Source organism: Camelina sativa, chromosome 19 (assembly GCF_030686135.1).
Source record: "Camelina sativa cultivar CO46 ecotype springtype chromosome 19, ASM3068613v1".
NCBI lineage: Eukaryota > Viridiplantae > Streptophyta > Magnoliopsida > Brassicales > Brassicaceae > Camelina > Camelina sativa.
In genome coordinates this window covers 4,947,953-4,971,401 of record NC_141898.1, presented here as the reverse complement: position 1 = coordinate 4,971,401, position 23,449 = coordinate 4,947,953, and the positions used below count along the sequence as shown (strand labels likewise).

General features: G+C 35.9%; 7 protein-coding genes and 1 non-coding gene across 9 annotated transcripts; 3 read left to right on the top strand and 5 right to left on the bottom strand.

Moving 5' to 3' along the window:
• The first annotated feature begins 74 nt into the window (after positions 1-74).
• LOC104764880 (laccase-22) lies at positions 75-2,813 on the top strand. The gene is made up of 6 exons (XM_087502712.1): positions 75-337; positions 407-558; positions 653-897; positions 986-1,114; positions 1,467-2,381; positions 2,467-2,813. The coding sequence occupies exons 1-6, from the start codon at positions 245-247 to the stop codon at positions 2,595-2,597; spliced, it is 1,665 nt and encodes a 554-aa protein (XP_087358838.1). The 5' UTR covers positions 75-244; the 3' UTR covers positions 2,598-2,813.
• Positions 2,814-3,456: 643 nt separating this feature from the next.
• LOC104767449 (mitogen-activated protein kinase kinase kinase 20-like) lies at positions 3,457-4,473 on the bottom strand. Its single transcript, XM_010491475.2, has one exon. It carries the CDS (start codon positions 4,471-4,473, stop codon positions 3,457-3,459), a length of 1,017 nt encoding a protein of 338 aa, XP_010489777.2.
• A 764-nt stretch (positions 4,474-5,237) lies between these two features.
• Positions 5,238-5,310, bottom strand: TRNAR-CCU (transfer RNA arginine (anticodon CCU)). The gene has a single exon. It is a non-coding gene; the product is annotated as a tRNA-Arg (tRNA).
• Positions 5,311-5,423: 113 nt separating this feature from the next.
• Positions 5,424-7,213, top strand: LOC104764879 (transcription factor DIVARICATA). 2 transcript variants are annotated; one of them, XM_010488474.3, is made up of 3 exons: positions 5,424-5,889; positions 6,107-6,524; positions 6,613-7,213. In XM_010488474.3, the coding sequence occupies exons 2-3, from the start codon at positions 6,109-6,111 to the stop codon at positions 6,998-7,000; spliced, it is 804 nt and encodes a 267-aa protein (XP_010486776.2). In that variant the 5' UTR covers positions 5,424-5,889; positions 6,107-6,108; the 3' UTR covers positions 7,001-7,213. The 2 variants fall into 2 exon arrangements, with proteins under 2 accessions (XP_010486776.2, XP_087358837.1); XM_087502711.1 differs by lacking the exon at positions 5,424-5,889 and having other exon boundaries at positions 5,892-6,524.
• Positions 7,214-9,523: 2,310 nt separating this feature from the next.
• LOC104764877 (26S proteasome non-ATPase regulatory subunit 7 homolog B) lies at positions 9,524-12,311 on the bottom strand. Its single transcript, XM_010488473.3, has 10 exons — positions 11,987-12,311; positions 11,494-11,586; positions 11,325-11,406; positions 11,015-11,111; positions 10,786-10,861; positions 10,575-10,633; positions 10,301-10,423; positions 10,129-10,186; positions 9,956-10,041; positions 9,524-9,864 (listed from the first exon to the last, which is right to left on the bottom strand). The coding sequence occupies exons 1-10, from the start codon at positions 12,171-12,173 to the stop codon at positions 9,793-9,795; spliced, it is 933 nt and encodes a 310-aa protein (XP_010486775.1). The 5' UTR covers positions 12,174-12,311; the 3' UTR covers positions 9,524-9,792.
• A 430-nt stretch (positions 12,312-12,741) lies between these two features.
• Positions 12,742-13,752, bottom strand: LOC104764876 (WUSCHEL-related homeobox 5). The gene is made up of 2 exons (XM_010488472.3): positions 13,196-13,752; positions 12,742-13,101 (listed from the first exon to the last, which is right to left on the bottom strand). The coding sequence occupies exons 1-2, from the start codon at positions 13,518-13,520 to the stop codon at positions 12,851-12,853; spliced, it is 576 nt and encodes a 191-aa protein (XP_010486774.1). The 5' UTR covers positions 13,521-13,752; the 3' UTR covers positions 12,742-12,850.
• Positions 13,753-18,587: 4,835 nt separating this feature from the next.
• On the bottom strand, positions 18,588-20,302 carry LOC104764875 (large ribosomal subunit protein uL10x). The gene is made up of 5 exons (XM_010488471.3): positions 19,902-20,302; positions 19,733-19,801; positions 19,482-19,580; positions 18,992-19,384; positions 18,588-18,895 (listed from the first exon to the last, which is right to left on the bottom strand). Exons 1-5 carry the CDS (start codon positions 20,154-20,156, stop codon positions 18,737-18,739), a joined length of 975 nt encoding a protein of 324 aa, XP_010486773.2. The 5' UTR covers positions 20,157-20,302; the 3' UTR covers positions 18,588-18,736.
• Positions 20,303-20,401: 99 nt separating this feature from the next.
• On the top strand, positions 20,402-23,305 carry LOC104764874 (arginyl-tRNA--protein transferase 2). The gene is given in 7 exon segments (XM_010488469.3): positions 20,402-20,652; positions 20,866-20,904; positions 21,093-21,243; positions 21,495-22,504; positions 22,507-22,555; positions 22,651-22,936; positions 23,054-23,305. Coding segments are annotated over 7 exon segments (1,797 nt in total). The 5' UTR covers positions 20,402-20,507; the 3' UTR covers positions 23,171-23,305.
• The last annotated feature ends 144 nt before the right edge of the window (positions 23,306-23,449 follow it).

The following is a 23,449-nucleotide window of genomic DNA, read 5'->3' as shown; positions in this document are numbered from 1 at the left end:
ACTTGTGTGTCGGAAGAAGTGTCTCTATTGCAGATGAGAAGTTAACTTCAAACCATTTGTATCCTATCGTCTATGTAACTGTCTTTTCTTTATGTAGGTTTTAAGGAAAAAGAAAACAATAATGGAAACAAAGAAAAAGACTAGAAAACCAAATCATTGATCTACACAGCCTTCATTTATAGTTTCGTAGATTCGTCGTCACAACTTCAGTTCCAAGCAGAGAGACAAGTGAGAGAGAGGGAAAATGGCTACTTCTTGTGCTAGAATTCTTCTTCTTCTTGTGTTTCTCTCTCTGCAATATCTAGCTGAGGCAAACATTCGTCGCTACAAATTCAATGTAAGTGTTGTAGATTTTGAAAATTTTCTTGAACAACAAGTAACCTTGATCCTCTTCTTTACGAGACAGGTAGTGATGAAAAATATGACCAAGCTCTGTTCAACGAAACCAATAGTTACTATTAATGGGAAGTTCCCAGGACCAACTCTTTATGCGAGAGAAGACGATAACGTGATCGTAAACCTAACCAATAACGTCAACTACAATGTCACTATCCACTGGTAATTACAACTCAAAAAGAATGAGTGACTCTCAATGAATCCAAGCTGTGCACGAATCTTATAAATCTTGACTGATCTGCTAGGTTTTCCACAGGCATGGTGTGAAACAGCTGAGGACAGGATGGTCTGATGGACCAGCCTATATAACACAATGTCCGGTCCAACCGGGAGGAACTTTTGTCTACAATTTCACGCTCACGGGCCAACGAGGAACGCTTCTATGGCACGCCCATATCTCGTGGCTTAGAGCGACGGTTCACGGTGCTATTGTCATTCTTCCAAAACGCGGTGTACCTTACCCGTTCCCTCGGCCTCATACCGAGAGAATCATCGTTTTCGGTGAGGTTTTTGAAGCTCTAGGTTAGCTAGTTACTATATCATATCATTCATCTCTTTAAGGTGTGTTAAATGAGATATATTTTTATAGGTGAATGGTGGAACTCAGATGTTGAAGCTGTGATTAGTCAATCGACACAATCCGGTTTGCCACCAAATATCTCAGATGCTCACACCATTAACGGACTTACCGGTCAAGTCCCTGGTTGCAAGTCTCGTGGTATGAAGTACTTGACATCAGGCTATTCGGTTATTGTTACGATATATTCGGTATAGATTTTGTTGAACCAAATTAAAACCAAAATTTATTCGCTTCAATTTGGTGTGGAAATTTTTGCAGTTCCGTACAAAAAAATTGCTAAATTATTATTTTTCGCTATATTGTGGGAAGATTTTTGGTTTATTTTTGTATGATTTATAGATAATAATAGCAAACATGCAAATAAAAATTAATTTTTGGTTATATGAGTAATCTCGATTTATTCTAATATATATACCAATTGGTTTAAGTGATCTTGATTTCGGCGATTTCGATCATGGCTATATTTTCAGTTCTTGTCTTGCGATCGTAGGTTACACTTTACATGTCGAAACCGGGAAGAAATATCTCTTAAGGATCATCAACGCTGCAGTCAACGACGAACTTTTTTTCAAGATCGCAGGACACAACTTAACCGTCGTTGAAGTCGACGCAACCTACATTAAACCGTTTGACACCGAAACGCTTTTCTTAGGTCCGGGCCAAACAACAAACGCAATCTTGACCGCTAATCATCCCCAAGGCAACTTCTTAATGACCATTTCTCCCTTTATGGACACCGTTGTCCCTGTTAATAACGTTACCGCAACCGCTTTTTTGCGGTACAAAGACACACGGACACAAGCCTTGAAAAGTTCCAAGATCCCACCAGTAAACGCTACAAGCATTGCCCTAGGCTTCTCGGACTCTCTAAGAAGCTTAAACTCGCCAGATTATCCAACCAACGTTCCGTTAAAGGTCGATCACTCGCTGTTCTTTGCGATAGGAGTTGGCGTAAACCCGTGTGCCACGTGTATTAACGGAACCAAAACCATTGCGGACATCAACAATGTTAGCTTTGTGATGCCAACAGTGGCTATGCTTCAAGCACATTATTTCAATAAAAGTGAAGGCGTTTTCACCGATGATTTTCCAGGAAAACCCTCGACGCCGTTTAATTACACGGGCGGTTTGAGTAATCTTCGGACAGAGAACGGAACAAAAGTCTATAGACTTGAGTTTAACGCAACGGTACAAGTTATAATCCAAGGGACAAGTGTTATAGCACCAGAGAGTCATCCTACGCATCTCCATGGATCAAATTTCTTCGTGATTGGTAAAGGATTGGGGAACTTCGATCCGTTAAAGGATACTAAGAAGTTTAATCTTGTTGATCCGGTTGAGAGGAACACTGTTAGTGTCCCTACCGCAGGATGGACAGCGATAAGGTTTATAGCAGACAATCCAGGTTACAAATCTTTCACCGTATCTGTTAACATTATTTTTGACTCTGAAAATAGTGACTAATAAGATTTGAGTTTGGATTTGATTAGGTGTTTGGTTCTTTCATTGTCACTTGGAAGTGCACACTTCTTGGGGACTAAAAATGGCGTTTCTTGTGGAAGACGGCAATGGTTCTAACGAAAAACTTCCGCCGCCTCCAAGTGATCTTCCCATATGTTAAATTGATTCTATATCTATTGAACTTCGATAAATGTTGAGAAGGACAAAAAAAAAAAAAAGAGTGAATAGTTTGGTTTGAAAAGAGTCAGTGGCTTGTGATTCAAGAAAGAGTCAATGGCTTGAAAAGTTACAAGATCACTGCCTCAGGTCTTTTACAGTTTTTTTTTTCTTTGTTCTTGTTCATTATTTTCCAAATCACCCAAAATTCGCGACAAAATTAGTTACTACTCCCTCTTCAATATGGACCTTTCATTGATGGACTTTTTAGCCCATGTTTATTCACGTCCACTGGCTTTTTAATTTATTAATCGAATTACAATCCTCCTGATTACAGATAAAAAAAATTAAGCAAATGGGTCTTACTTTGACAACAAGTGTGTTAGAATTAATTAGTGTAAAATTGAAGAAAAAATGGAAGTTCTATTTGTAAATTGTGTAAATCTTGGAAACTTGTAATCAAGAAACAAAAATGGAATTTATAGAGATGCGTTGTTTTAATAAAGAAAGGAGACCTTGTTCTTTGTCTAGAGAATCCAACTCAACCAAGTTATAAATTACTTTATACATCATCGTCAATCCAACTTTGTAGATATCGATCGGATTAATATTATCGAAACACTTCATTACCATTCACGTAAATTCTCCAAGTTTAACATATAAAAAAAAGACTTTCTCTATAACTTGAAAACAAAAAATACCATACAATTTGATTATAATTGAAGAGTTACAATTGTATCAACGTGTAATTAACTTGATCTAAACCACACTACAACTGTATCAACGTGTAATTAACTTGAGCTAAACTACCAAGTAAGAAACAAAGACTAATATTGTCAAACTAATATTGTCAACACACTGATCTACTGTACCGGAACAAGATTGAATCCTGGGGGTTTGGGAGGTATTATCTTCAACCTCAAAGGTCTATTCTTAAACTGTGGTGGCTTTGGCGGGATAATCTTCACTTTTAGGACCTTCTTCGACTTCAACACCACCACCGACTCTCTTTTATCTCCGGCGCCGGTAACCCTCACCTTCTTCTGATCGGAAACATTATGTAGAAACTTATGCTTCAAAAGCTCCGAAGCGCTTCCTCTTTCCAAAGGATCACTTGCGAAACATGTTTGTAAAAACTGCCTTGCGTCCCAAGGAAGAGACTCTGGTATCTCTGGTGCATTCCCATTCAACAAAAGAGGTAAAAGCTTCTTAGAATCTTCCAACAGCCATGGCGGTTCTCCGGTATACATCTCCAACACGATACAACCTAATGACCACAAATCTAGGGCTTCCTCCGCGATCCCGTTTTGAACAGATTCTGGCGACATGTAAAGAGACGTTCCCAAATACGGAGAATCATATTCCCAAAACTCGGAGTCTTCTCCAACTTTTGTCGACATTCCAAAATCCGAAATCTTCAATTCGTATGAAACGTTGCACCCACAAGTACGAGGAAACACGAGAATGTTTTCAGGTTTTAGATCGCAGTGAACGTAACCGTGACTATGGATAGAGACAAGTCCTTCAAGGATCATATAAGTGAAGTCTCTGATCATTGAATCAGACAATGATCTTGTTTCCATGAAAGTAGTTAAACTTCCACCAGCTGCATACTCCATTGACATCCTGTATACTCTAATTCCGTAATCATTGATCCCTCTCAACAGACTTTTCCCGCAAGTTTGCACGATTCTAGGGCAATCTCTGAGTTTAGACAGAATCTGAAACTCTTTAAGGAGTGGTTCGAAGTCTTGTGGGTAGGAGGTTTTCACGGCTTGGTAGTACGGATTCGAGCCGTCGGGGTTGGTGTATCTGACGAGATCGACGGAACCATATGAACCTTTGCCTAAGGGTTTCACAAACTCCATAGACGGCAACATTCTTGACAGCACTGAAACCCTAACTAAATCAGAATTTGGGATTTGTTGAGAAATAAAAGAGATGAAAATTTAAGAATTGTGTGTTGGAATTGAAGAATTATGAGAAGGGCTTCGCATTTAATTAGTCGATAGGAAAAAAAAAGGAAACTAACAAAAAGAAAATTGAAAGATCTGCCGTTGATCCCACCATTAATTGGATCTAAACCGTTGGATCAAGCGTTCCTTAAATGCTTCACACCGTTTTGGTCTTCGGATTTAATAAGTCACTTAAAAATTTAGGGGAATTAAAGCCCAATGTTAGTAATATATATTTTCTTTCCCATGGATATAAATATTTTCTTTCCAATTTTTATACTCATCCTAAAATATTGATTTTTCTAATGTATAAAATTAAAATATTATGAATCTTTGACATGATATTTCCATTAATTAGTAGATAAATCTGAGACTCTTTCTTGCATATTTTCTGTTTAAAGAAAACAATTTACTAAAACTTTTCAGAACATTGAAACAAGTAAAATGGAGAGAGATAGTGGGGGATTTTAATGAGCTTTAGCTATTAAAATTTCTCATACTTTGAGAAAATATCTCCCACCGACCTAAGCATAGATATTAAAACCAATCATCACTTATATGAAGGTTAGAGCTGAACAAGAATCAAAGAACAAAAATGGATTTCAATTTACTTTTTCTACTATAAAGTCATAACTGAAAGAAAAACAAAAACAAAACTTGAACCTGAAAAATGAATGTAGAAAACAAATCGCGTCAGGTAGGGGTCGAACCTACGACCTTCTGCTTAGGAAACAGACGCTCTATCCACTGAGCTACAGACGCTTATTTACTTACAATTTACTGTATTTGAAATATATCCATACGTAGTAGTTTGTCACCGTGTGAACCAAAACAAAAAAGGCGATAGAAGAAATTTGTCGTATTGCGAATATATTAGTTGTAAACTTGTAATAAGGAAAAAAAACAGCAAGAATCCGAGTGGAGTGGTGCCCATTCGCTGTTCACCAATCCAAATACGCCAAATCTCCCCCCAAAGAAGAAAAGCAAAACCTTTTTCCTTGTTTCTCTTCAGTGCCCCCAAATTCCACAGTGTCTCTCTCTCTCTCTCTCTCTCTCTCTCTCTCTCTCTCTCTCTCTCTCTCTCTCTCTCTGTATAAGACCCTTCTTTTATTCGTCCTTCCTTCACAATCTATCTCTCTCTTAACTGGCTCTTCTCAACTCAACTCTCATCATAGCTTCGTTATCCGAGGAGAATACTCAACTAGGCTTTGCTGTTTTTGTCTTCCTTCGACGACCCACTTTTGCAGATTCTCATTGATTCTGTCTTTTTCAGATTCGAGAGGGTCGGTTTTATATATGCTTCAAATCTCTCACCCAAATCAGGTTCTTGATTCCCCTCAGGTATACGATTCTTGATTTTTTCTTTCCTTCCCTTTGATTCCTAATATTATTATCATTATATTCTAATTCTATATATAAAAAACCTTCTATCTTTTCCTAATATATCTCACAAATCAATCCTTCTTCAAGCTTTCTCTTACAAAACAAGAAATATGGACTTTTTTGAGCTGTGTTTGTAGTTGGAAAACTTATTCTTCTTCTCTCTTTTTTTTTGTAGCTATGGAGACTCTGCATCCACTCTCTCACCTGCCTATCTCTGACCACCGGTTCGTCGTTCAAGAGATGATGAGCTTACACAGCTCCAGCAGCAGCAGCAGCAGCAACTGGACTAAAGAAGAGAACAAGATGTTCGAACGAGCTCTTGCCATCTACGCTGAAGACTCGCCTGATCGCTGGTTCAAAGTTGCTTCCATGATCCCTGGGAAGACTGTTTTGGATGTCATGAATCAATATAGTAAGCTTGAAGAAGACGTTTCTGATATCGAAGCAGGACGTGTCCCCATTCCTGGTTACCCTGCAGCTTCTTCTTCTCCCTTGGCGTTTGACCCTGACACTTGTCGGAAACGGCCTAACGGAGCCAGAGGATCGGATCATGATCGAAAGAAGGGAGTTCCTTGGACAGAGGAAGAACACAGGTATAAACTCTTCCTAGGTTTCTTGCAACAAAAGGCATTCCCCTGTTTCTCTTAGGGTTTACATTGCTCTGTTTCTTGATCTTTGCAGGAGATTCTTGTTAGGGCTTCTCAAGTACGGGAAAGGAGATTGGAGAAACATATCAAGAAACTTCGTGGTGTCGAAGACGCCAACGCAAGTCGCGAGCCACGCCCAAAAGTATTACCAGAGACAGCTCTCAGGAGCCAAGGACAAACGCCGGCCAAGTATCCATGACATCACAACCGTCAATCTCCTCAACGCCAATCTCAACCGCTCCTTTTCCGTTCACAGTGACATCCTCCCGGATTTAGGGTTTACCGACAAGGATAATGCTGAGGATGGAGTAATATTTATGGGTCAGAATCTATCTTCAGAAACCTTATTTTCTCCATCACCAACTTCCTTCGACGCTGCCTTTAGCTACGCCGGAGCAAATGCCTTCAGTGCCAGAGCTTAAGGTAACATAGAATCCCCATTCCCCATAGCTCAGCTTTCTAAATAAGTTGAGTTTTGAAACTGTAATTAGAAGCATACAAGCAAACCCAAAGTTTATTACATATATGTATTGTGTGTGGTTTAAAAGTAAGAAACTTGTTTATCATGAATGTGACTCTCTTTGTATTTCTGTCATTCTGTGTTTGTTTTTACTAATTGGATGCGTATTAAAATATCTTTTGTATTTTCTTTTTTTTTTTATCAATTATATAGACTTATATATATAGTTGTGAAAAAGACTTGTGCTCTATAATAAAATTTAACCACAATGTATTTAATGGTGTTAAATCCAAAGATATAAAGACTCAAGAGATCCAGCACCACACAAAAATGAGAGACTTGCTAAAAAAGTTATAGCTATTGAATAGTTTTAAACGGTCTCAGTGTTTGAATCAGTGTCATCACTACTCTACATTTAAAGTACTACAACTTCATTCAGTTATTGATGAATGATAATAATATAAAATCCCCTTCAATTATTTTGTTTTATAACGTTTCTACCGGATAAAAATTTAATTCGAGTAATCGGTTTGTTGTTCTTCCAAAAACCTATCTTGAACTTACTGCATGTGGATGAGCCTAATCTACGAGTATATATATATATAGAAGTTATATATAAAGCTTGTAACTTAATTAATAATATCGTTTACTTCTTATGTTAGTTGAATAAGAGTAGTATATCCGAATGATAGTTGTACGAACTTAAACTAATTTGGGGAAAAAAAAAAAAAGAGATGATATGGGTGGAAATATTGAACGAGTCTGAGTGTTGGTGGAAGGTATGACAAGTTTGATTTGTGTATAAAATAGAGGCTGAGTCTGCTTTCCACTTCTGACCAAAGAATCTCATTCTTCTCATCTATTACACCAACCCCTTTGGCCTTTGCCTTCCCAAATATATAAAATATAAACGATTTAGAGTTTGATACAATGGTGTCATGCGGACAATATAAGGTATAAATATTACTGGCAAAAAATACTTGTAGAGCTGTAGCATTAGATTAAGAAAATCATTTTCTTTTAAAGTATTTTATTATGCTCGATAGATTGAAAAGCTAACTCAAGAAATCCTAAAGACGAGTAACTCAACTTGATCCAATACTATACTACTACGTTTGAAAAGAGATCATTTACATTTCATTTTTCTATTTACGAATATTAACCTAATTGTCTCGGATCATATATAAAAATTTGTGATTATCTTGACCCGAATTATTAATATGGTTTTTCTGATGGAAATTAACTTGATGTTTATGTTGGGGAGATCATTACAAATTAATGATCAGCATAAGAAACTAAAGACAGTATAAAGCAATTGATTTACCATAGCTCATATTTTAAGGAAATATCATCTTCTATTTTCGATGAATCTTGATCATCATGTTGTGATATAAGCTATTGCAATTTGCGAGTCCTATTTTGGATTAGAGAAAATAAAGTAGTTTCGTCTTTCTTGCAACTTTATAGCTTTATTTCTTTTGCCACCCTTTTGTTATTTTGTCACTTTCGATCTGGTCGCTTCGATGGGATCTACATGCCTTACACTGATGATGTACCAATATGATAAAACATTCAATGTTCTTACGTCATACATGCATTTACTTAATATATGCGTGAAGTTATAATTATTCCATGTATTAGTATACCGACATATACACAAAACGCCTATACGTGAGTATATATATAGCATCATAAAGGACTTTGAAGCAATATAATAAGTACGAGAAACGTCGGGAAGCTTTGCGACCTAAGGCTAATCCTAATTATCGTGGACATATAAAATATATCATCCAACTATTTTAGGTAAACGACAAAACTGAATATATAATCTATTGTTATTGTTAATTGTAAAGTTTATTTAAAATAAGCACAACACTTATCAAGAAAAATATATAAAAATGTTCTTCGAAAGTAGGCTTAAAAGCATATATTGCGTAACAAAGCACGTTCTTGATTTCATGATTTCAATTTATTTTTTCCGCTTATCATCATATTCTTTTCACGAAGCTTACGCCACTACTCAACTTTATTTTTCTTTCAAACACTTCTTTATTTTTATTGTGGCGGCCCTTCATTATTTTAGTTGTCTATTTTCATGACAAAATCTCAATAAAAGTGCAATCTTCTTCTTCCTTTCTTTCTCTATCAATGTGGACACTTTATTCACACTCTGTTATAAAAAATATACGAGGGTGTACTCATCCGGTATAAGACGCCTCTAATCTAATACTATTATAGTTTTCTATATTTGAGTTGCATTTTTGAGCTATGGGAAGTTATTTTTCATTGCCCTGTAGACCAAAATAATCTGAAATCCGGACTAATTTAAACCAAGACGATCAAGTAAACCAGTTAATAACCGGATCCAAGACATCTGAACTAAATTCTACAAGATCCCAATTCACTGTATAATTTATTTACTCAACTGAAACCGGAACACCCCTAGTCACCGATACAATGTGACGCTTACGCAAAAGGAGAAGAATTTTACTAGAGTTTTCAGCACATTGATGCAAAACTTACTTATATCATCTTGCAAGGAAAAAATAAACATCAAATGATAAGAAAAAAAGTTCTTGTGAGACAGGAACTACATATTCATATTATACCATTGTCAAAAAACAACAGTAGTAGAGAAGATCATCGGAACGAGACCAAACCCGTTTAGTCCCCGAACACCCTCTTCACATGCAGCAAATGACACAGTAATATCTGACTAGAAAACTTCCCAAATCTCGAAATTTGGCTGCATTTTTAACTCCCAGTGATTGCGGGTATGGCAACAGGCTTTGAGTCCTCTGCTTTTTCATGTTCCTTGTTCAATAACTGAAACATAACAGTCAGAGATGAACAAAACATATTGCATACAGCAAATTCAATCAATCGCCTAAGAGAGGGAAAGAGATATGATTCTAACCTTGTTGTTGATCAAATCGTGGAGGGCAATTACACTACGGATGAGGGAAGAAAGGTAGATAACGAGCATCATGTCATTTGTTTTTACTGCACAAAATGAATAAAGTTAGGGAAAGAGTGCAAATGGGAGAATAACTGTGCGAACATAAACCTTCAAGGCAGAACAAGGCAAACCTGAGAAGGCCTTAACTAATTCGTTGACGTTCAAGTTAGGAAGCAAGTTGAATACATCCTACAGATTTTCAAAAGAGCAGTTAATTAGCTGAATTATCCTTAACAGCAACCACAGATATTGTGTTATAGCTTCTACTATTCCACTAAATTTAAGAGATGGGAGTGTTTTAACCTGAAGATGGTATAAGATTTCATGGTTTAATGGGAGTTTTCCTTCAATTACAAGGTCAAGGTAACTCCGAATCTCCCGAAGTCTTGCATCCAATCCCTTCAGAGCAGTAAGTTTCGCAGTGACCTAACATACAGTTCACAAATAATTTCAGTTTCCTCAAGCATAAAAGATTTACGTTCCTCACATTTTTGTTTTGAGAGCAACAACCATATATTTGGATACACATTAAGAAGCTTGATAATGAAATGCTTAGGTTAGGTGTGAAGACAATAACCTCAGTTGCCAAGGTACTGATGGTTGTGTCTTTTACATCCCTGAGCAAATGTTCCACACCTGTTCAAGACCACCCAACCAGCATAAACAAAGCAAGTAGGGCTCCAATTAGTTTCCTCGGACGCAATTACAGAAGAATATCTCCCATCATTGATGCACTAAAACAAGGAAATCAAAGTATCAAAGAATTTGTTTTCAACAAGTGGACATACCAATTTCCTCGACTTCGTGAGCCGCAATTTCTGTTGGCACGTGTACAAACACCTGCTGGCTTTTCTGGGTAGCATTCTGCAGAGAAAAAAAGTTCAGATCAAGGCAATTATATGGATATAACTACACAAATAGCACAAATGCAGAAAGATAAGAAAGTAAATCAAGTATGTTAGATGCAACTTAAAAGTCGAGCAACTTATTTAGTTAGAAAATTGGTTTGTATTTTACCTCCTTCACCTCCTCAACTGCATAGTATGCTTTTGTGGGGATTCCCAGTTCTTTAGGTTGGACATCAATAATGACCAACACTGGATTTGGTACGTAGCTGTAATACCAGAAAGAAAAATTAAAACGCAAAGTAATACAGAGATTAGGAATACCAAGAGAGGAGAGATGGATTGTGAATGCTTTAGACACAAATGTTTGTACATATATAACAGACCGTCAAAGTTCAAACCATGTATTAGACATATGGCACCACAAGGAAAATAAATATAAGACCGACTGATTCTGCCTAAAGCCATGGTCTTACTCTTACCCATTGAATAAAGCGTGAACATCCAAATCATTCTCTCGAAGTTTGGGACCCGTGCTGTACCAACCCACAACATGCTCCTTAGCTGAAAACAAAGATCAAATAAGTCATTAAGAGGTTTTGCCACACAGTCATATATACTCTTAAGCATTGTTTTTTTACTGAGCAATACCATTAATTCTCTTGAACATGTGAAACATGGACTCGTGGTAGTTGTGATCAAGAAACCAAATGCTAGAGTCTTTGTCATCTTCCTCAAAAGGCACTGGAAAAAACCGAGATACAAAAGTGTCAAACAAGTGATGCGCACGCAACAGCGCAATAGTAAACAAGCTTGTAGTATAATGTAATGTGCAAAATCAAGTGACACTTGTTAAACTCTCTAAGAAACTAACCTAACCACTATATTAAGGCTACTAGAACCAGCTTGACTGATCCAACTCAACTAAGTTTTGAGGTCAGTATCACAGAACCAACTCAAACTAAGTCAATTTTTGCAACCCAAAAGCTAAAAAAAAAAACCCTAAATTGATAAAACCGAATTCAATTTCACACAAGAACACTAACACATATCGAATTCTACAATTAGGGAGAGCTCAGCAAAGCGTTCGAGATCTGTGAGATCGAAAGGGAACAAAGAGAAAAGAATAGTAAAACCAGGGAACCTGCATAGCTGTTGGTGACGTCAACGGTACCACGGGAGCTGTTTCCGAGCAAAACGCCGACGACACGCTTGCGTGTGTCCTTGGCTACACGATTGTAATGGTCGACGATACTAAGCAAGACAAGTGGGTGAACGATCACTTTCTCGATCGTCCTTGCGGATATTTGCTGCGTCTTTATCACATCCATTGTTCGGGTGAATCAAATTTGCTTGAGAAGCTACTCAAATCCTATTCCCGGTGATTATCACAACTTCCGATTTCGTTTTCCTCCGACGGAGCTTGAGAGTTAGCTTCTTCTCCAGGAAAACTCAATAAATCTTCTCTAGGCAATTTTTATAACGCACTATGGGTTTAAACAGATAATGGGCCTTTGTAAAGCCCAATTATATGGGTTTTAAACTAATATTATTATTGAGACTGTAATACGTTTTGAGATTTCATAGTAAAATTAACGAGTAAGGACAGTCCAATTACTTTTTCAGATATCACAAAAAGATATATATATATATATATATATATATATTCAGATTTATAAGTTTGGTGCAAATTTGTTATTTATTAAATTTTAAATTATGACTAATCAACTAAACTAAAGTCATTCTTAATAAATCTAAAACCACACACTGTAGATAAAAATGCATTCACGTTCTTATTATATAGTCACTTTAATCTTTAGATTATGATTATACTATAGATTCCATAATTCGCATTCTTAATTTATATCAGAAAAAAGGAAAAATTTTAAATGAGCCAACTTTTGTCTACGTCATAACTCATACATTATATTGGATAATACAAGTCATAATTCAAAATACAACAAGATCTTCTTAAAAGGTTAAAGATAATTCTGAGGAGGTTAATAATTCAAAGAAAGCTTAATCGAAGATCTAACGGCGGGGGATGATGTTCCATCTCAGCTCCACATGATGAATATGGAGAAAACGACGCCGTGTTTGTCTCTCGAATATATTCACGGTACTGGTTACTATTGCCTCTAGCTCTTATTTTCTCAACCTTGGAGTTGGAGTCTTCGAATGGATTCACCGGGAAGAGTTGTAACGTCTCTATCACCTTCTCTTCCTCTTGGCATTCTTCTTCGTTTATCTCAAAAACATCTACAGTAACATATCATATCCTCCATATCATATAATATCTATAAAACAATCATAATAAGATTTAAAACATCTAGAGAAATTATATTTTATATACCTCTAGTTGATGGTTGATGGTTATGATGGTGATGTTGATGATCAAAATCAATGGAGATTTTACGACGTTTCTGCCTCTCCCTAGCCTTATGGTTCTGGAACCAATAGAAAACGTTCTTGCTCTCGATCTTGCCGTAGAAACTGAGCTCCGTGGAGATCTTCTGAATCTGATCAGTGGTCGGAGTTCTAAGACCGGCTCGGAACAGATCCGTCAGTATCTTCAACTGCTCCACGGTCGGATTCCACCTCCCGCACTTCGTCCCCGTCCCTCCTATTCCTCCGTTGTTGTTGCCACGTAAGGTTCGTCCTTTCACGGAGTAAGACATTTTCCGATATTATCACTCAACTGTTTACGATTTAGGGCCTGTATATTAATCCGTATATATAGGGGAGATTAGTTCATACTAAATTATTATGTTTTGGGATTTATTAAGGTAAAAGGAGATATGAATTGATAAAATTGTCGGGGGGAGAGGTTTTCGAGTTATGTGTCGTTTTATGATGATTTGTTTATTACGAAATGCATGCTTTGTTTTTTTTGGGGATTTGGGAGAGACTGATCTTTGCAGATTTGATCGTTTTCTTTATCCTAACCTATCTAGGCTTCTGTTCCATGTATTTTGTATATATATATATATATATATATATATTATATATTGGGTTGTGTGTATATATCTACTATATATATACGACTAACTACCATTACCATAACTCAAGTTTTATATCAAAACCAACGACTGAGAAAAAGAGACATCAAATTGATTGACTGTTGATTTTAAAAAAGAAAATTTGATTGACCTTATTCTCGTTTGTTGTGAATTCGCATGCACAATCGTCTTCAACATAATTTGTTACTATTAAAAGATCAAACACCCCATTAACTAGCTATAATGGTTTTTAGTTGTACGTAGTAAGCTTGAAATAGTTCTAAAATAAAAATTCTACGCATATACGTTATTTGAACAGATCAGATGGCCGGTAAGTTTGATATGATTGAAGATGATGACAATAATAATTACAAGCATATATATCATTGTGTGAACAGATTGCAGTTTTGTCTTTCTTCCACAGAAGATGTGACACTTGAGGAAGTCTGGTCGGCAAGTGTAGACAGGAAATTTAAAATTTTAGCCACTTTCTATATATAATTTACATATATCTGAATCATATAAAATTACAAAAGAAAAGCATTCACGTACATTAATAGATAGAACTAGAAGGTCCGGCACACACATGTACTAACTCTCTATAGTAATAACTAATAAGTCCAACACCAAAATATTTGTTAAAAGCTATTTTATTAAGTCATCAAGAACTCTTCTCTAGAATGAAGAATGTTTAAAAGATTTTTCTCAAAAAAGAATGCTGAAAAGATGACTGTTCTATACTTTTCGATTGTGGCGAAGAGTGTTTACTGGTCTCTATATGCTACAATAAGAACTAAATCTGATTTTTTAAAGCTTGATAAGACGATACTAACACAAACCAGTATACATATTTTACATGCATGTTTTGTTTTTTTCACTTTCGGTCTTTTATTTTTAGTTAATGTATTTTAGTATAAACCTATATATATGTACGCGCGTGCTATGATCAACAAAGTATTTAACTTCAAGTTCTATATGTGCAACACATATATATGTCTTAAATATAACAAATTTGAGAAATGTGCATAGTCTAGGTTTTTTTTTACAAGAAATTTAAGTTTTTTTTTTTAATGTTTTTTTAGAAAGAAATAAGAAAAAGAATTTTTTTTTTGGCTTATTTATATTCATTCATGTGTGCGTCAAATTGTCTTAATGGTGAAGACTTGGATGAGACATGCACGGGACGCTAAGCAAGACGAAATGGTCCAAATAATAAAATGACAATGTGAATAAAACCAAACATTGTTTTTATAAACAAAGTACCTCTCCACTAAATAACATAACAGTACTTACAAATATCTTTGTCTCTCTCGCATATAAACTGCATCTTGTTTTTAAAATTGATCTATTCGGTGTCAAAGTCAAAGTTCACGTGGCTTAAATTACTTGGAATCATCCCAGTGTTGGTTTACATAACATCTTTGTTTAGTTTTTTTTGTTGTTAATATCCTTTCACTAAACTCCTAAATATTAATTAATTATCTACTTTATATATATGTATTATAAAACTTCTTAACAGATATCTCATGCAACCTTAAATCGATCAGTTCTCTTCTCTCTAGTCAAAAGTAAGTAGATTTGTGAATATCCGTTATTTCTATTCGGTTTATATAGACTTTATGATTAAGATTTGTGAGATAAAGTAAGCATGCGCCCAATTACTGGTTTAAGATAACAAAAAATGCTACGAGTTTTACATCAAAAAGTTAAGATTGAATGTCGTGGATTTGAGATTATTAAAACTCTTGTACGCAAACACTCTCGTATAGGATGCCCCGGCCCTAAAAATTTTATAATTTCTTATTTTGGAAGGCTGTAAGTTGTATATGCCCTTATATAATTATAGACTAGTTTGCATAGTTTTTACACAAGTCCGGGTTCCAAGTTTTGGGAGACTAAAAAGCTATCTATTTAGTTTCTAATTTTAAGTTCTTTTTTAAAAAAAAAACAAAAAACAAAAAATAAATGAGTAATCAATCAACCCGTTTGTGTTAGTGCAATGGACACCTATGAAAGTTGTCCAAGCCTCAATGGACAACACTCTTGATTTAAGTAACTGCTGAGACAACTTTACGAACAAAAAGTTCCAGATATTTATAATGAAAGAACTAGCTACAAAATCTTCGAGAAATTAGTTTAATAAAATTATAGTCCTTAGTTTTATACTATATGATTAAATTTAATATGTATTTGTATTTGAATTAAAAATATACAAATGCAAAGTCGCAAACCAAGAAAGAAAGAAAAAAGTGTTTGGCTAATAGTGTTCCGTGTTACACATCAATATGTAGTGTTTTAACATGGTCAAAGGCTTTGTTTCGCTGTAGAGTAGTTAAGCATAAGTATGAATGTATGATCAATAAATTTGCAAGATATATAATCTGAATATCCAATAAACTTCTTATGATTGAATTAAACATTATTCAGTAGTATAACAAAATTATCACCCAAAGTTTTAACGTATCAATGAATGAGAGATTTGTTACCTGAACCAGTCACAAATAGTAAACAATCTGAATTCGTTCCAACATAAGTACATGACAAACTGATCAACATAATTGGCAATAAATCCACCTTTTTGAAAATATTATTAGAGTTATATATATATATTTTTTTAAAGCGAGAATTACGTTCTCATCGTAGTCAAAAAAGTTGAAGCCGGTCTCACATGCCCACTAACATTCAATTCCCTATGATGTTTTTCATGCACCACATACTATATAGTACAATTTATTTTGTTTTGTTTTGTTTTTGGACGTCAATATATACAATCTGTTCTTCAATCTCTTTACTAAGATATTTGAATAGAGTATATTAGAATAATACTATTATACTGAAGACTGATACGACATCAGTTTGGGTACTAATTCTTGGCAAGTGGTATTTAGGCTCTAACTACAAGGTCAATGTTGTAGTATGTATATACTCCATCTGTTCCACAAAGATTGATGTTTAGAATTTTTACACATTTTAAGAAAATAATGATTACTTGAGTTTAAATATTTTTTCTTTTGACTAAAGAGATATTATTTAATTTTAAACCAATAAGAATTCAAAATTTTAAATATTTTCATTGATAATTTCTTGAAGTTTACAAAGTATCAATATTTGTGAGACAAAAAAATATTTCAAAACATCAATTTTTATGGAACAGGAAGAGTATTATCTAACTTATTTTTTAATGGGTTCGATGTATCGTCTTCCTACTACTCATCAAAAGGTTCAACGAACACGTACCAACTCTTAAAAAGAAAATTCATCCCAAGCGTGTAACTTTCCTAAGTAATTTTCTTATTTGATAATTGCTTTATAGATTTAATTCTAGAAACTTTGGAATAACCTTGTAGGAAACTGTACATATTAGTATATAAAAAGTTACTAACGATGGTAATTCATTCAATATTAACATGACGAATGAAATTGTTGGATTAAGATTTTGGAAGACAATTGAATAAAAAACTTAAAGAAAAATTAGTATACTCCCTCTGTCCCACAAAGATTGATGTTTTGGGGTATTTTTTTATCTCACAAAAATTGATGTTTTGTAAATTTCAAGAAGTCATCATTGAAAATAATTAAAATTTTGAATTGTTATTGGTTTAAAATTAAATAATATCTCTTTAATCAAAAAAAAAATATTTAAACTCAAGTAATTATTGTTTTCTTAAAATGTGTAAAAGATTCTAAACATCAATATTTGTGGGATAGAGAGAGACTAGTAGTTCACAAGCTTACATTTTGAAGGAGTTATGAGTCTTATGACATGGGGAAGAATTTAAGGTTTAGAGATTTGTAAAAAGTTCCCACATGTATTGGTCTTCTTTGTCTTTTGTCTTCTCTGTATGTCCAGTTAAATTTCCCACCTTTTTCTAAGCACTTTAAGATGCGTAATCACTTTAACATTTCATAAATCAAATTATTAACTCGACTAATATAGCTTGTGCTTTGTATTCCAGAAAATACCTTATTTATGAACTAAAATAGAGCTTTGGAAGTTATTATTTTTTCTCAATAGCTAAAATATTTGTTTTTGTCAATAGCGATTTAACAACACACGGACTAATTTTAGGCGTGTGATAGATAGCCTCCAAAACTTAAATGCATAACATATTCTCTACATATTTCATAGTTACACAAATTAAGCAGAAAAGTAGGAAACCAGGATGGTTTCAAGGCATGAAATTAGGGCACGCGTGAGATCTTAGGGCAAAGAGCCTAACGGCGAAGGAAAGCATAAGAACATATATACATAAACTTTTTCATCGTTCAATGGAAAAGTGTAATACCTCAAATATATCGTACGTTTTATAAATTCGTGTTTATTGTCTTCATCAGAATACTTTTAGAAGGCACACGACAGTGTACGTATATCAATCGACAAGTTTTGGCAAGCAAATGTGACATTGTTTTTTTTAAACACTACGTTTAAATCTACAAAAGATCAATTTTTTTCTTTCTAATATATCTAAATTATAGTACCCTCCTGGTAGGTACATTCCAATATGAGTCAGTGACATAACTTTAACCCTACAGCATGAGGTATCGAGAAAGAGAAACAAACATAATTTTATACATATCGTACCATGTACATTTCCTACTTAAGCTACCAATTTAATCGTTTCTGATGGAATCCAAACAAACATATAACCAATCCAAACAAACATATAACCAAAATATTTTGGTCTCTGCTTGTTTAAATCCAAATAGTTGTGTTTGTGTTTGCTTATATAAGGAAAAAACATAACATTTCTTTTCTACCGAACATATCTTTTGACGTTGGTAAATGAAGTCTTTCCAAAAAAGGACAATACAATAAAATCTGAACTGGTTTTAAACCAAACAAAACTGAGATCAACATTAAGCACCACGTATAAGCCACGACAAAAAGGCAAATCCTACTCTTCGTCGAACAAACCGAAACCACCGTCATAGTCTTCTTCGTCTGACTCTTCTTTCTTCTCCTCTACCTTAGCAGCACCTCCAGATTGTGCACCACCACCACCGCCTGCATCCGCAGACACTGCCGCTGCAGCAACAACAAACTTGCTAGGATCCTGCATTCCAAATTTACACCCGAGAGTTAGTATTAACAAGAATAATACTCCAAGCTTCAGAAATCACATAGAAAGATGTACAATTCAATGACTAACCTTCAAGAATTCCTTGACCTTCTCTGCTTGAGGGAAAGTGTAGTCAGTGGCAACAGCAATAGCCAAAACATTCTTGTAGGCATTGATGAACATGTGTGGCGCAGCAGCAAGAGTAGGGTAAGAAACAGCTAGAGCCAAGGAAGTGACCATGGAGATACCAGAAGCAAACTTCTCCACAAGTTGATCTTCTGTAAGATCAAGAACCTCAGGGCTAAAGACTGATCCATTGTCATAAACCGACTGAACAACAAGACCATATGAGAAAGGTCTAATCCCGAGCTTGGCTAGAAGGGCAGCCTCAGAAGACCCGACCTTGTCACCTTGCTTGATGAGCTCCACAGGGGTGATGATTTCGACAGTACCCTTGTTAATCTTAGTTGGGATGTTAAGCACCTAAACATTCCAAAAACACATTCACGTTTCAATAAACACAGATTTCGTATTCAAAACAAAACCAATGGAGCATTACAAATGCATGATTTAAGCAAACCTGGAAGAAAGATGTCTGAGATGGGTCGAGACCAGTGTTACCAGGTTGAACAACCACATCAATTGGAGCAACCAAACCAACACGAGCTGGAGCACCAACCTGTCCATATCATAAAAGAGTTCCATTAACAAATCCAATCACATTGAGAGAGAAAGCATCAAGCCTTTACACAATCCAATACACAAGTTGATACAAATGAGCTACACAGACTAATCAAACATTTGCTATGAGAACAAAACCAACCAACCAACCTTGTATTTGGCAACCTCCTCGCTCACTTCCTTAAGGTCACCCTTGGTGAAGATTAAACCAACATTTCCCTAAACACAAACACAGAAACAATTGCAAATCTCAAATCTAAAAGTCTCCAGAGCCGAGAAAATCTCAAATCTCAACATTTTCGAGAAGCTGAAACCAAACCTGAAGGAGGGGAAGCAGATTCAAAACGGCAGTGTTTCCAGTGTTCTCGGAATGGATCCTAACGGAACGCTTCATCATAGTGTTCTTCCCCATGAGAACCACTGAGTCTCCACGAAGACCTTTCCTGATGTTCTGAAGCTGAGTCGATCCCACGTTGTCGGCGGCAACGACTAGGATCTGAGTGTACTCGTCGATAAGCTGACATAGCTTTGCGTCGTAAGCGATCTTCTTCTCTGCTTTCGTTGCCTTCACCATTGTTGCTTGCTCAAAAAACTCAAAATGTCCTCTCCTCTGGTTCGGAGAGTGTTAAGAGGCTGCGGATGAAGGAAGCTAGGGTTTTCGCGGCGATCCGAAAATCTAACGGTTTGTAATTGCTTGCTTAATTTCTGATCTGACGGCCCTTGTTTACTTTGACGATATTGGGCTTTAAGGCCCAAATTGACATCATAACACGCGTGACGTTTTTTTTAATGTTGAGAAGGGAACTTTGTGTCGTTTATTTTGGTAAAAAACGACAAAGCGTCGATCTCTTCTTCTTCTTCATCGGGAAAGGGGAATGAGCTCACCGTGACTATTCATCGTTGTGATTGCGAATTCTCTCCGATCATGTCGTCGAAGAAAGCGAAGACGAAAGATGAGGCAAGTAGCAGTCGTGGCGGCTTCGGCGGAGAGAGTATAGTTGCTGATTGTGGACTTAATAGATCCACTTGCGGTTACTGTAAATCTTCTTCCCGCTCCAGTATCTCTCACGGTTCGTTCCCTCGCCATTTTGAAACTTTTGAAATTTCTTCTTTCCGATTTGGTCGTTGAATTGATCTGACTCATTCAGATAAGTCGAATAGAAAAAGATTTGGAAATTTTGAACGATCATTGAGCATCATTTATGAAACTTACCTTTTCTGTGATCTTGTAAGATGAGAAATGTCCATGATAACTCAGTGATCGTGTCTGATTTCCATTTCAGGGTTATGGACAGAGAGTCTCACCGTTAATGACTACCAAGGTTTGTTGCATCGACTTCTAGAGAAGTAGAGATTGATAGGTTTGATTATGTGCAAGCAGAAAGCTTTGAACTTTATCTTCGATTCAGTGTCTTCTGTTCACCATTTTGATTTATGTTTTTTTTTTTTTTTTTTTACTTTCTGAGCTTAGTGATCATTTTGATGTGTCTTTGCTTTTCTTTTCGAGTAGCTCTTCTTGACCGTGGATGGAGACGATCTGGCTGCTTCCTTTACAAACCTGAAATGGAGAAAACTTGTTGCCCTTCTTATACAATCCGCTTGAAAGCTAGTGATTCTGTTCCTTCTAAGGAGCAGCAGCGAGTGCGTAGAAGACTGGAAAGGTATATCTATGGATGCACTCTTCTCCTTCCTTTCTTTGGATCAATATATGGAATTTGTACCAAGATTGTTTTTTTTCTTCCAGTTATGTCATAAAACCTTTCCTCTTGCCTTTAAAACGTCGTGTTAAAATTGTGTCACTTTACTCTCAACCCAATTTTTTCTCAAAATTCAACCAACTTACTTCAATGGAGTCTCGGAATGGGAAACTGCCCTTCTCTTTTTAACTGTTTCTGTGATGCTGTGTACAAAGGTTCTTGGATGGCGAACTAGATGCGAAACCGAGTGAGCAGACAGAAGAGCAAGACGTTTCTTTCTCCCGAGAAGTTTCAGTGTCGGTGAGAAAATCACTTGGAGCTGCTAAAAGAGAACAAAACAATGACGTGGAACCAATCATGAAAGATTTGTCTGAACAAATTGATAATGCGGTACAAAAATGCATACAAAGTGGGGATTTACCTTGTAATATTCAGATTCCGAAAGCTTCAGTGAAGAAAGTTATCTCTGCTAAAAGAAAGAAACTAGCTGAAGGGTCAGAAGAACTCTTGTACACCAGCAACATTGCTTTTCCTATAGTAGCTGCTATAAAACACACACAGACATCTGAGAAAGGAAAGAAAAATGTAGAAGAAAGCAGATTATCACCAGAGGTTGTTTCTGAGAAGCTGTTAAGTGCAATGGATAAGGTGGGAAAATTTATTGATTTTTCTGTTAAGGTCTTTAAAGGCCATATCAACTTCCTTTCAGCTACCCGAGTTACTTCCTCAGATAGAAATGATGAAGAAAGCCTCGGTACTACAACAGCAAAGTCTTCTTCGAACAACCTGCGTGGAAGAAAGAGGAAGCTGGAGATGCACTTGAAAAGTTCGAGTTTTGATCCAGAGGAATATGAATTATACAAACGGTATCAACTGAAAGTGCATAATGATAAGCCGGAGAGCATCTCGGAAACTTCATACAAAAAGTTTTTGGTCGACACTCCATTGATTGAAGTTCCGCCTTCACGTTACGATGATCAAGAAAAGGTTCCTCCTTGTGGCTTCGGTTCTTACCATCAACAATACCGAGTTGATGACCGTCTAATTGCTGTTGGGGTTATCGACATTCTTCCTAAATGTTTGTCGAGTAAATATCTATTTTGGGATCCGGATTTTGCATCCTTGTCCATTGGAAAGTACTCAGCCCTGCAAGAAATCGATTAAGTAAAACAAAACCAAGCTCATTGCTCTACCCTTGAGTATTACTATCTTGGCTATTACATACATATAAAGCAGCCTATCGTCCATCCGAGCTTCTATGTCCTCTACGTTACCAGTAAGTTCCCAAAACCACAAAACTAAGACCACATTCTTGTTAGTTGTTGTCATTTGAGAGAGAATCTTATTGCTTTTCTTGTATTTTCTTCTCAGATGGGTTCCATTCGAAGTAGCCAAGCCTCTGCTTGATAAAAAGCCATATTCCGTCTTGTCCAATTACACTAAGGTTTCTCGATCATCATCATCACCTCAAGCTTCTGAAACCCTAGGGGAATCCACGAGTGAACATGAAGACATGGAACTAGGGGTTACAAATGATGATGATGATGATGATGATGATGAAATGTATAACTCTGATGAAGACTCAGACTCTAGCAGAAACCGAAGTGGCATTACCAATATCCTTATCAGTTTTGATGGACCTCGACTTCGATACAAGGTACTATCAGTATGACAGTATCTCACTATCATTGCTCTCTCCTTTTTTGTGTGTTTTTTTTTAAGATCATCAAATTCTCAATCGTTGTAAAAACTTGTTAAAAAATCGTCTTTGAAGGATATACCACGTATCAAGAATCGGATGGTTCTGAAAGAACTGGAATCGAGGTTGGTTAGTTACCAGAAAGTCATCGGAGCAGAGCTCTCGGAGAGAATGGTGTATGAACTCCGGTAACATTAAGAAGCTTAACTCAAGCCACTTAGAAAATCATTTTGTAACATTATTAACAGTAAAAAGATGTAAACCTTAATTCTAATTGTACATTTTCTCCAAAATTTCCCAAAATATGATTTTAATTATGGATAGAAATAGTTAATTGTAATGTATTTCTCTACATAGACGGGTTCAGGTTCCACAAACTAGAGCTGGGGATAAAACCATAATTAACCGAACAAGATTGAATCAAACCCGTGCATTCTTGAAACATTCGTCTTAGTTTGGCAAATTTTCTCA